This window comes from Hypanus sabinus, chromosome 10 (assembly GCF_030144855.1).
Source record: "Hypanus sabinus isolate sHypSab1 chromosome 10, sHypSab1.hap1, whole genome shotgun sequence".
NCBI classification, from domain to species: Eukaryota; Metazoa; Chordata; class Chondrichthyes; order Myliobatiformes; family Dasyatidae; genus Hypanus; species Hypanus sabinus.
The window spans coordinates 151,576,227-151,590,152 of NC_082715.1; the positions used below are offsets into that span (position 1 = coordinate 151,576,227).

General features: G+C 40.3%; 1 protein-coding gene across 9 annotated transcripts in view; it reads right to left on the reverse strand.

Annotated features, from left to right (window-relative positions):
- depdc5 (DEP domain containing 5, GATOR1 subcomplex subunit) overlaps positions 1-13,926 on the reverse strand; it is a 252,686-nt gene that overhangs the window by 229,008 nt on the left and 9,752 nt on the right. For 8 of the 9 annotated variants that reach the window (XR_009514532.1, XR_009514533.1, XM_059983254.1 and 5 more), the window contains one exon: positions 2,204-2,287. Coding sequence is in view for 7 of the 9 variants with exons in the window: in XM_059983254.1 (XP_059839237.1) it covers positions 2,204-2,287 (84 nt within the window). In the remaining 2 variants the exon portion in view is untranslated. Of the gene's footprint in view, positions 1-2,203; positions 2,288-2,414; positions 6,111-13,926 lie in introns of those variants that run through there. The other variant, XM_059983255.1, reaches the window with a different exon arrangement.

Sequence of the window (13,926 nt, forward strand, 5' to 3'; positions counted from 1 at the left end):
CAGCTACCTGGACTATTCCTCTTCCCACCCTGTCTCTTGCAAAAATGCCATCCCCTTCTCACAATTCCTCCGTCTCTGCCGCACCTGCTCTCAGGATGAGGCTTTTCATTCCAGGACGAAGGAGATGTCTTCCTTTTTTAAACAAAGGGGCTTCCCTTCGTCCACCATCAACTCTGCTCTCAAACGCATCTCTCCCATTTCCCGCACATCTGCGCTCACCCCATCCACCCAGCACCCCACTCGGGATAGGGTTCCACTTGTCCTCACCTACCACCCCACCAGCCTCCAGGTCCAACGTATAATTCTCCGTAACTTCCGCCACCTCCAACAGGATCCCACTACCAAGCACATCTTTCCCTCCCCCCCCTTCCGCTTTTCGCAGGGATCCTCCCTACACGACTCCTTTGTCCACTCGTCTCCCCCCCCCCCTTCCCTTCCCACTGATCTCCCTCCTGGCGCTTATCCTTGTAATTGGAACAAGTGCTACACCTGCCCTTACACCTCCTCCCTCACCACCATTCAGGGCCCCAGATAGTCCTTCCAGGAGAGGCGACACTTCACCTGTGAGTCGGCTGGTGTGGTATACTGCATCTGGTGCTCCCGGTGTGGCCTTTTATATATTGGTGAGACCCGACACAGACTGGGAGACCGTTTCGCTGAAGACCTATGCTCAGTCCGCCAGAAAAAGCAGGATCTCCCAGTGGCCACACATTTTAATTCCACGTCCCATTCCCATTCTGATATGTCTATCCAGTACAGGAGCTACTGTCAAAATGAATCCAAACTCAGGCTGGAGGAACAACACCTTATATACCGGCTGGGTAGCCCCCAACCTGATGGCATGAACATTGACTTCTCTAACTTCCGTTAATGCCCCTCCTCCCCTTCTTACCCCATCCCTGACATATTTAGTTGTTTGCCTGTTCTCCATCTCCCTCTGGTGCTTCCCCGCCTCCTTTCTTTCTCCCGAGACCTCTTGTCCCATGATCCTTTCCCTTCTCCAGCTCTGTATCACTTTCGCCAATCACCTTTCCAGCTCATCCCACCTCCTCCGGTCTTCTCCTATCATTTCGCATTTCCCTCTCCCCCTACTACTTTCAAATCTCTTACTATCTTTCCTTTTGGTTAGTCCTGACAAAGGGTCCCGGCCCGAAACTTCGACTGTGCTTCTCCTATAGATGCTGCCTGGCCTGCTGCGTTCCACCAGCATTTTGTGTGTGTTGTTGTTTGAATTTCCAGCATCTGCAGATTTCCTCGTGTTTGAACTTCAACACTAAACACTTTGCAGTATTGGCCCCACACCCAGAGCCCCAGGAATTCACTCAAGGAACATCATGTTGGCCATTTTGGAATTAGAGGTCTGCATGTGTATGGGTGGGAGGGAACAATGAGGCTTGTTTTGCTGTTATTCTTTTTTTGCTTCGTGTTCTGTGTTGTTCTACTGTGCATCATGGGTATGTTGGCGCCATGTTTGGCAACGCGTGTGGGCTGCCCCCAGCACACCCTCAGGTGTGTTACCTGTTAACACAAACAACAGATTTCACTGGGTGTTTCAATGTACACGTGAAAAATAAATGAAATTTGATCTTGAATCTAAATTACAATCCCAGCTGGAAGTCTCTCACTGTTTTGCTCTCAAACCAATAGCACAATCCAATGAACTGAAATCCCCAGTGCACAGAGTTCAGAGTTAATAATGACTGTACCTCACTGGTTTCTTACAGGTAACAATTACTAAAACAGGACAATAACTGTTTGAAGAACTGGCCATGAGAGGTCTCCTTCCAATTCACCCTTCATTTTCTAACATAGGTCATCCAGCAAAGAGTCTTCCATCACTACCACCTCCAATAAATCTACAGACAGCTCCACCCTCAGAACCATCCAAACACTTGGAAGCAGAGAGATCAGCAAAACAAGGAGATGGTACGATCACACCAAGTCCTGCAGCCAGCCTGCACACAGCCAAACCCTGGGAACCTGGAATCACTCACCCAAAGAAATGATGAGGCTGGGGGAAATCAGCTGGACATCCCAGACCTATTAGGTGCAGATACCAAAGGCTATGCGAGCAATGCACAACAGCAGGAATGAACTGAATGACAGCTGAAATTCCAGGGGCTGAGTGGCCTTAATAAAGCTTCAATTGTTCAGAGAGGGTGTTCATTACACTCCATTCAATTTCAAATTTCCCACAACTCACCAGGTTTTTCTTCAGCCGCCACATGTCGCTGCGCCCAATGTACTGGTCCTTGAAGGTCAGCTCCACCAAATCAAGGGTGATGTCCTGTTAAATGTTCAGACAGAAAACACAGGAAAATATTAACAGAAAGGGAGAATCCAAGCAGAAACACTTTGTAAAAGTTCAGCAATGTCAGCGCGGGAACACTGTGCAACAGACAGGAATAACCAACCCGACAACCTATAGAAGAGATCAAAGTTCTGCTGTTCCACCACATATGGCTGGGAATGGATTGGATAACGAAACCGCTACTGAGAGATGCTGGCTGCAGTAACATCAGAAACTGCACAACAGAGAGCCAAATATTTGGGTGTTAAAGCAATTACAACAGGAAGGGTTACACCTGAACCCAAAGGGGTCCAATATCCTAGCAGGCAGGTTTACTAGAGCTGTTAGGGACAGATCAAACTAATATGGCAGGGGGATGGGAACTGGAGTGATAGAGCTGAGGAAGGGGGAAACAGAAATAAATTAAAGATAGCATGCAGCAGAGATGATAGAAAGGACAGGCAGGAGATGAGGCATAATCACAGCCAGTGGGATGAGTTACAGGGCAATAGAGGTGTGGTGCAGTTAGAACAGAAAGCAACAAATACTGGACTGAAAGTGTTATATTTGAATGCACACAGCACAAGTAATAAAATGGACAATTTTGAAATTCAGCAACAGATTGGCAAATATGACGTTGTGGCCATCTCTGAAACTTGGCTAAAGGATAGCTGCCATTGGGAGCTGAATGTCCAAGAATGTACGGTGTATCGGAAAGATAGGTTAGCAGGCAGAGGGAGTGGTGTGGCCCTGTGGATAAGAAATAATATTAAATCATTGGAAAGAGAGAACGTGTGGAGTCTCTATGGGTTGAGTTAAGAAATGGCAAGGGTAAAAGGACCCTAGTGACAGTTGTATACAGGCCTCCTAACAACAGCCAGGATGTGGATTACAAATTACAGTAGGAGATAGAAAAGGCATGTCAGAAGGGCAAAATCATGGTAATCATTGGGGATTTTATCATGAAAGTGGATTGGGAAAACCAGGCCAGTACTGGACCTCAAGAGAGAGAATTTGTAGAATGTCTAAGGGGTGACTTTTTAGAACAGCGTGTTGTTGAGCCCACTAGGGGATCAGCTCTGCTAGATTTGCTGTTGTGCAATGCTCCGGAGGTGATAAGAAGGCATAAGGTTAAGGAACAGTGATTACAATATGATTGAGTTCACTTTGAAATTTGAGAAAGAGAAACTAAAATTCAATGTGTCGGTATTCCAGTGGAATAAAGGAAATTACAATGGCATTAGAAGGAAAACTGGCCAAAGTTCACTGGAAAGGGACACTAGCAGGAATAAAAGCAGAGCAGCAATGGCTGGAGTTTCTCCAAAAAATGAGGAAAGTGCAAGACAGATATATTACAAATAACAAGAAATTTTCAAATGGAAAGACACTACTGTGGCTGACAAGTGAACTCAGAGCCAAAGTAAAAGCAAAAGAGAGGGCATAGAAGGAAACCAATGCTAGTGGGAAGACAGAAGATAGGGAAGCTTTTAAAAACTTGCAGAAGGAAACTAAGAAGGTCATTAGGAATGAAAAAACAAATTATGAAAGATGAATATCAAAGAAGATAGTACATAGAACACTACAGCACAGTACAGGCCCTTCAGTCCTCCATGTTGTGCTGACCCATATAATCCTTATAAAAAAGTACTAAACCCACACTACCCCTAACCCTCCATTTTTCTTTCATCCATGTGCAAGTCCAAGAGGCTCTTAAATACCCCTAATGTTTTAGCCTCCATCACCATCCCTGGCAAGTCATTCCAGGCACTCACAACCCTCTGTGTAAAAAACTTACCCCTGATGTCTCCCCTAAACTTCCCTCCCTTAATTTTGTACATATGCCCTCTGGTGTTTGCTTTTTTTTTCCAAATCTTAGATACTAAAAGCTTTTTAAAGTACATAAAGGGTAAAAGAGAATCAGGGGTAGACATGGGACTAATAGAAAATGACACTGGAAATATTGTAATGAGAGATGACAGAGGAACTGAATGAGTATTTTGCATCAGTCTTCACAGTGGAAGACATCTGCAGTATACTGGACATCCAAGAGTGTCAAGGAAGTTAAGCAAGTGGAGTAAAAATTACGACTGAGAAGGTGCTCAGGAAGCTTAATGGTCTAATAAATCTCCTGGACCTGATGGAATGCACCCTCGGGTTCTGAAGGAAGTAGCTGGAGAGATTGTGGAGGCATTAAAACTGATCTTTCAAGAATCGATAGAGTCCGGCATTGTACCAAATGACTGGAAATTTGCAAATGTTACTCCATTATTTAAGAAGGATGGGATGAAGCAGAAAGGAAACTATAGACCTTTTAGTGTGACATCAGTGCTTGGGAAGTTGTTGGAATCAATTGTTAGAGATGAGTACAGAATAACTAAAGGCACATGACAAGATAGGCCAAAGCCACCAAACTCTACACTCTGGGCAGGTCCCGGCGGATTGGAGGACAGTAAATGTCACGCCACTTTTTAAAAAAGGATGTAGGCAAAATACAGGCAACTATAGGCCAGTTACCTTAACAGCTGTAGTTGGGAAAATGCTTGAAGCTGTCATTAAGGAGAAAATAGCAAAACATTTAGAAAGGAGTGCTTCCATTGGACAGACTCAGCATGGATTCAGAAAGGGCAGGTCCTGTTTGACAAACTTACTGGAGTTCTTTGAGGACATAATGAGTGCAGTGGATAGAGGGGAACCGGTGGATGTCATATACTTGGATTTCCAGAAGGCGCTTGATAAGGTGCCGCACAAGAGCCTTATAAATAAGATACGGATGCATGGAATTAGAGGAAGTGGATTGGTTAACCAGTAGAAGGCAGAGAATTGCTATAAATGTGTGTTTCTCCGGTCAGTGGTGAGTGGGGTGCTGCAGGGGTCAGTGCTGGGCCCGCAGCTGTTTACCATTTACATCAATGATTTGGAAGAGGGGACTGAGTGTAACATAGCAAAATTTGCTCATGACACTAAACTGAGTGGAAAAGCAAATTGTATAGAGGATGTGGAGAGTCTACAGAGGGATATAGATAGGTTAAGTGAGTGGGCCAAGGTCTGGCAGATGGAATACAACGTTGGTAAATGTGAGATCATCTACTTTGGAAGGAAAAATAGAAGAGCGGATTATTATTTAAATAGTGAAAGATTGCAGAATGCTGTTGTGCAGAGGGATTTGAGAGTGTTTGTGCATGAATCGCAAAAAGTTGGCTTGCGGGTGCAACAGGTTATTAAGAAGGTAAACGGAATGTTGGCCTTCATTGCTAGAGGGATTGAATTCAAGAGCAGGGAGGTCATGCTGCAACTACACAGGGTACTGGTGAGGCCGCACCTGGAGTGTTGTGAGCAGTTCTGGTCTCTATACTTGAGGAAGTATATATTGGCTTTGGAGGCAGTGCAGAGGAGGTTCACCAGGTTGATTATAAAGGTGAAGGGGTTAGCCTATGAGGAGAGATTGAGTCGCCCTGGGACTATACTCTCTGGAATTCAGAAGAATGAGAAGGGATCTTATAGAAACTTTGAAAGGGATAGATAAGATAGAAGTAGGAAAGTTGTTTCCATTGGTAGGTGAGACTAGAATTAGTGGACATTGCCTCAAGATTCAGGGGAGAAGATTTAGGATGGAGCTGAGGATAAACTGTTTTTTTCCCCAGAGTGGTGAATCTGTGGAATTCTCTGCCCAGGGAAGCAACTGAGGCTTTTTCACTAAATATATTTAAGATACAGTTAGATAGGTTTTTACATAGTAAGGGAATTAAGGGTTATGGGGAAAAGGCAGGTAGATGAAGCTGAGTTTACAGACAGATCAGCCATGATCTTATAGAACAGTGGGGCAGGCTTGATGGGCCAGATGGCCTACTCCTGCTCCTATTTCTTATGTTCTTACATTTCCTGAAAGAAAAATCCTGCCTGACAAACCTACTGCAATTTTTGAGGAAATTACATGGAGGGTAGACAAAGGAGGTGCAGTAGATACTGTGCACTTAGATTTTCAGAAGGCCTTTGACAAGCTGCTGCACATGAGGCTGCTTAGCAAGATAAGAGCCCATGGAATTACAGGGAGGTTACGAGCATGGGTTGAGCATTGGCTGATTGGCAGAAAACAGAGAGTGGGAATAAAGGGATCCTATTCTGGCTGGCTGACAGTTACCAGTGAAGTTCTACAGGGGTCAGTGTTGGGAGTGCTGCTTTTTACAATGTATGTCAATGATTTGGACTATGTTATTATTGGATTTCTGGCTGTATTTGCCAATGATATAAAGATAGGTAGAGAAGCGGGTAGTATTGAGGAAACAGAGCCTCTAGAGAGACTTAGATAGTTTAGGGGAATGGGAAAAGAAGTGGTAAATGAAATACAATGTTGGAAAGTGTATGGTCATTCACTTCGGTGGAAGAGAAAAAGGGGCAGACTATTATTCAGATGGGGAGAATTCAAAATGCAGAGATGCAAAGCAACATGCGAGCCCTTGAGCAGGATACCCTAAAGGTTAACCTCCAGGTTGAGTCAGTGGTGCAGAAGGCGAATGCAATGTTGCCGTTCATTTCTAGAGGTATAGAATACAAGAGCAGGGATGTGATGTTGAGGCTCTATAAGGCACTCATGAGACCATACTTGGAGTTTTGCGTGCATTTTTGGGCTCCTTATTTTAGAAAGGATATACTGACATTGGAGAGCGTTGGGAGAAGATTCATGAGAATGATTCCGGGAATGAAAGGGTTACCATATGAAGAATGTCTGGCAGTTCTTGGGCTGTATTCCCTGGAGTTCAGGAGAATGAGGGGGGGATCTCATAGAAACATTCCGAATGTTAAAAGGCCTGAACAGATTAGACATGGCAAAGTTATTTCCCATGGTAGGGGAATCTAGGACAAGAGGGCATGACTTCAGGATTGAAGGATGTCTATTTCGAACAGAGATGCAGAGAAATTACTTCAGTCAGAGGGTGATAAATCTGTGGAATTTGTTGCCATAGGAGGCAATGGAGGCCAAGTCATTTGTTTAGCCAGGGCATCAAAGGGCACAGAGAGAAGGCAGGGGAGTGGGAATGACTGGAAGAATTGGATCAGCCCATTATTGAATGGCAGGCCAGACTTGATGGGCCAAATGGCCTACTTCAGCTCCTATATCTTATGATCGTCCATTTTTAGCCAAAACCAGAGTGGATAATCCACCTCAGATTCCTCCCAAGATCACTCCCATCACAGAAGCCAATTCTGTCAATTTGATTCATAAAATTTTGAGAATTGACCAATAGTTTAGGGCATGCAAAGGGTCTAGACACTGTCACAACTGTGTCTGAGTACGTGCTGAACCTCTGATCAAGCCATTCAGTAAGTTACAACACAGGCATCCACCTACAAAGAAGAAAAATTATCTGTGTTTGTCTGTTAACTAGAAGCAGGACAGATCTAACCTGGTCAATCTATGTCAGTCTATGGTCAATGCTCAGCAGTTATGAAAGCCATCATCAGTCATGCCATGAAGTATCATTAACCTGCTCACTGATCCTAGTTTAGGTTTGCTAGGACAACTATACTCGAGCCCTCATCACAGCCTTGATTCCAACATGGAACAAAGAGCTAAGTCTCCAGCATGAGGTGAGAATAACCTCATCATTACATCAAAGATGTATTTGGTGTCAAGGAGCCCTGGTAAAACCCAATTATCTTCAGAAATCAAAATATTCACTGATGATTCGATTTCATAATGTCAGCATATAGTATTAATGATAAGACGCTACACAGGTTAACTCTGTGGTTAAGAAGGCATACGGTGCATTGGCCTTCATCAATCATGGGATTGAGTTTAAGAGCTAAGAGGTAATGTTGCAGCTATATAGGACCCTAGTCAGACCCCACTTGGAGTACTTTTTTTTTAATTGAGTTTTCAAATGATTACAGAAAAAGAAAAAAAAATTATCTACCCTTCCCCCTTAACATCCCTATAGAAGAAAAAGAAAAAAGAAAGAAAAAAGATAGAAAAAAGAAGAAGAAAGAAAGAAACAAGAAAGAAAGAAGAAAGAAAGAGAGAAAGAGAGAGAAAGAGAAAAAGAGAGAGAGAAAGAGAAAAAGAGAGAAAGAAAGAGAGAAAGAGAGAAAGAGAGAAAGAAAGAAAGAGCAAGCAAGCAAGCAAGCAAGCCTGGATATTGGAAGATCCCCACATGCTCCACGGAGTTCATAATAACTTTAGTATATAACCATATAACAATCACAGCACGGAAACAGGCCATCTCGGCCCTCCTAGTCCATGCCGAACTCTTAATCTCACCTAGTCCCACCTACCCGCACTCAGCCCATAACCCTCCACTCCTTTCCTGTCCATATACCTATCCAATTTTACCTTAAATGACACAACTGAACTGGCCTCTACTACTTCTACAGGAAGCTCATTCCACACAGCTATCACTCTCTGAGTAAAGAAATACCCCCTCCTGTTTCCCTTAAACTTCTGCCCCCTAACTCTCAAATTATGTCCTCTCGTTTGAATCTCCCCTACTCTCAATGGAAACAGCCTGTTCACGTCAACTCTATCTATCCCTCTCAAAATTTTAAATACCTGGATCAAATCCCCCCTCAACCTTTACACTCCAATGAATAGAGACCTAACTTGTTCAACCTTTCTCTGTAACTTAAGTGCTGAAACCCAGGTAACATCCTAGTAAATCGTCTCTGCACTCTCTCTAATTTATTGATATCTTTCCTATAATTCAGTGACCAGAACTGCACACAATATTCTAAATTTGGCCTTACCAATGCCTTGTACAATTTTAACATTACATCCCAACTTCTGTACTCAATGCTTTGATTTATAAAGGCCAGCGTTCCAAAAGCCTTCTTCACCACCCTATCTACATGAGACTCCACTTTCAGGGAACTATGCACTGTTATTCCTAGATGTTCCTAGATATATTCCTAGATATATATTTATTTCTTTCCCCAAATAACCAATTATTTTATCTTCGGAGCACCTATATATTTAATCCTGTCTTTTGTAAATAAGGGCGCCAAATTTTCAAAAATGTTTCATATTTATTATAAGTAATTTTTTCAAGTGGAATACAGCTGGAAATTTCATTCTTCCAACGATCTATACTTAAGTATGAATCCAATTTCCAAGTAACTTCAATAGCCTTTTTGGCTACTGCCAGTGCAATTTTTATGAATTCTTTCTGATATTTACTCAATTTGGGTTTTGGTTTTATCCCTTCAATATCGCTTAATAAAAATAATATTGGGTTATGTGGAAGTTGTGTTCCAATAATTTGTTCCAGTAAAACTCTTAAATTTGTCCAAAAAGGTTGAATTTTAGAACAAGACCAAGTAGAATGTAAGAAAGTACCAATTTCTTGGTTACATCGGAAACACTGATCATATAAATTTGGGTTTAATTTATTTATTTTTTGTGGTGTTTTAATGTATTTGCATTTATTTGCATTTATTGTATTTGTCATACTATCAAGACATAGTCTTGACCAATTTGTTTCTTCAATTTTAATATTCAAGTCAATTTCCCATTTTTGTCTTGACTTATGGATTCCTTGTTTAATTGCCTGTTCTTGAATCAAACTATACATACAAGAAATAAATTTTTTAGTTTTTCCTTTTTGAATTAACGTTTCTATCTCATTAGATTTCGGCAATAACATTGTTTGACCCAATTTTTCTCTTAAATAAGCCCTTAATTGGAAGTAACAAAAAAAAGAATGTTGTTTGATATTTTATATTTATTCTTTAATTGATCAAATGACAATAATATACCTCCTTCAAAACAATCTCCTATATATCTAATCCCTTTTTGAAACAAATTATATAAAAGTTGATTATCCATTGTAAAAGGAATAAGTCTATTTTGAATTAAAGATCTCTTTGCTAATAAAGATTTCTTTATCTCATCATCAACATTTATCTTATTCCATAAATCAATCAAATGTTTTAATATAGGAGATTCTTTCTTTTCCCGTATCCATTTAGATTCCCATTTATATATAAAATCTTCTGGTGTATTTTCTCCTATTTTATCTAGTTGTATGCCGGTTTATCTTTATCAAAAAAAGATGCAATAAATCTAAGTTGATTTGTTTTATAATAATTCTTAAAATTTGGAAGTTGTAACCCTCCTAGATCGAATTTCCATGTCAATTTTTCCAACGATATTCTTGACATCTTACCTTTCCAAAGGAACGTCCTCACATATTTATTTAACTCTTGAAAAAACTTCTGGTCTTTAACTTTTGTCTAGATCCAGTTTTAGATAGATCAACAAAGGTTGTCACAAAATCAAAAGTAGCAAAATTAACTTTATCATTGATGAAAGATTTAAATTTGAATATTCAAGACTGAGTGAAAAATATGGAATATAAAGCAAGAATATTGTCAGATGATTCTCCTTTGATAATGACAATGATAATGATAGATGAAGAGGAATCAATTTATAGATGGAGATTTAATTGAATATTACTAAAACGTCAAGATTTTTGTGATTTTATGAAAAAGCAGATTCAGTTTTTTTTAGATACAAATTCACATTCAGTTGATGATAAATTTATATTGTGGGAAGCAATGAAGGCATATTTGAGAGGTCAGATAATAAGTTATACTTCTAAAATTAAGAAGGAATATATGATAGAAATAGATCAATTAGAAAAAGAGATTACAAAATTAGAAAAAGAATCTCAAAGATATATGACAGAAGAAAAACAAAGACAACTTGTTAACAAGAAGTTACAATATAATACGCTTCAGACATATGGAACAGAAAAAGCAATTATGAGAACTAAACAGAGATATTATGAACTAGGTGAATGATCACATAAGGTTCTTGCTTGGCAGTTAAAAACAGACCAGACTTCTAAAACGATAAATGCAATTCGAACAAGAGTAAATAAAATTACTTATAAACCTTTAGAAATTAATGAAACTTTAAAAAATTTTTATTCCGAACTGTATAAATCAGAATCACAAAATGATAATGTCAAGATAGAAAGGTTTTTATCACAAATAACTCTTCCAAAATTGAATTCGGAAGAACAGAAGGGATTAGATATGCCTTTTACATTAAAAGAGATCGAAGAAGCTCTAGGATCATTTCAAAGTAATAAATCCCTAGGAGAAGATGGTTTTCTGCCTGAATTTTATAAAAAGTTTAAAGATTTATTAATTCGTCCTTTTATGGAGTTAATACACCAAGCGAAAAGAACGCATAAACTTCCAGAAACTTTTTCGACAGCTATTTTAATAGTATTGCCAAAAGAAGATAGAGATCTTTTAAAGCCAACATCATATAGACCTATTTCTTTGTTAAACACTGACTATAAAATAATAGCAAAAATCTTATCTAACAGATTATCTAAATATTTACCAAAATTAATACATATGGATCAAACAGGATTTATTAAAAATAGACAATCGGCAGATAATGTAACTCGGTTATTTAGCATAATTCATTTGGCTCAAAAGAGGGAGGAAATGAGTGTGGCAGTTGCTTTAGATGCAGAAAAAGCATTTGATAGATTGGAATGGGATTTTTTATTTAAGGTATTGGAAAAATATGGATTAGGAGTATCCTTTATAAAATGGATTAAAACCTTAAATACTAATCCCAAAGCTAAAGTAGTGACAAATGGTCAAATTTCAACATCATTTCAGTTAACAAGGTCAACTAGGCAAGGTTGACCATTATGACCTGCTTTATTTGTGTTGGCGATAGAACCATTAGCCGAGTTAATTAGAATGGACCCAGATATTAAGGGTTTCAGAGTTAACCAGGAGGAATACAAGATTAACTTATTTGCTGATGATGTTCTGCTTTATTTAACAAACCCATTGTACTCGTTGTGTAAATTATCCTCTAGAATAGAAGAATATGGGAAAATATCAGGCTACAAAATAAATTGGGATAAAACTGAAATTTTACCTCTTACTAAAGGAGATTATAGTCAATGTCGATTAATAACTCAATTTAAACGGTATAAAATATTTAGGTATAAGAGTTGATAATGATATAAAGAACTTATATAAATTAAATTATTTACCATTATTGAAAAAAATTCAAGAAGATTTTGATAACATTAGTAGGTAGAGTAACTACCGTAAAAATGAATATATTCCCTAGATTACAATACTTATTTCAATCACTACCAATACAACTACCCCACTTGAAGTACTGTGCTCAATTCTGGTCACTTCACTACAGGAAGGACGTGGAAACCATAGAAAGGGTGCAGAGGAGATTTACAAGGATGTTGCCTGGATTGGGGAGCATGCATTATGAGAGTAGGTTGAGTGAACTTGGCCATCCACAATATAAAGTACTTCCGACATTTAACATGTAGAACTGGGCCGAGAAGTGGCAGATGGAGTTCAGCCCAGATAAATGTGAAGTGGTTCATTTTACTAGATCAAATATGAAGACATAGTATAAAAGTCTCTTGGCAGTGGGGAAGATCATATTGTGTGTTGGCATTCATCAACCATGGGACTGAGTTCAAGAGCTGTGAGGTAATGTTACAGCTATATATGACCTTAGTTAGACCCCACTTGGATTCCTGTGCTCACTCCTGGTCACCTACTATAGGAAGGATATTGCCTGGATTGGGGAGCATGCCTTGTGAGAATAGGTTGAGTGAACTCGGCCTTTTTTCCTTAGAGCGATGGAGGATGAGAGGTGACCTGAAAGAGATATATAAGATGATGAGGGGCATTGATCGTGTGGACAGTCAGAGGCTTTTTCCCAGGGCTGAAATGGCTAATATGAAGGGCATAGTTTTAAGGTGCTTGGAAATAAAACGTACTGAGGAGATGTCAGGGGTAAGTTTTTCTCACAGAGAGCAGAATAGGCTGCCGGCGATGGTGGTGGAGGCGGATACAATAGAGTCTTTTAAAAGTCTCCTGGATAGATACACGGAGCTTAGAAAAATAGAGGGCTATGCACTAGGGAAATTCTAGGCAGTTTCTAGAGTAGGGCCTGTAATGTGCTGCAGATTTCTATGTTCTATACTGAGAAATGTGTCGCTTATAAGGACTAACACACCCAAGGACGTGTTGGAGGCAGCGGTGTTCAATTTCTGCCGCTGTCCACAAGGAGTTTGCACTAGACTGCGTGGATTTCTTCTGTGTGCCCTGGTTTCCTCCCACATTCTAAACAAGAGCAGGTTGGTAAGTTAATTAACCACTGTGTGCTGAGTCGTAGAAACTGGGGACTGAAAAGAGAATGGTTCACAAGAAATAAGATGGTGCCGTGCTATGGCTTCCATTGAGGTGGTGGCTCAAACTTAGGTTTTTTTTTGATCACAGCAATGGCTTTGGGGACAGAGAGGAAAGTTAGGGGTCAGGCTAGGATTTACTGACAGGAATGTGGGGAGGGGATAGTAGATAGGCCACTGTCTAGTCCTCCGCTGCACGTTCAGTGACACAGACATGGGACATCCATGCTCTACTGTCAGCCAACAGATCAGCTAGGACAAGGAGCAGTACACCTTCCCAGCCCCCTCCCAGTCAGCAAATCATCGATGGTTTCTAGAATCACAGTTCCTGCGGCCAGGAGGTATGAAGGCTGGTGAGCCTTTAGGTACACGAATTGTCAAGACTGGAGTTTGAGGCCTAGTGTTTGGAGTCCTGTTAGCAGCAAGTCCAGAGTTTGAGGCCTGGTG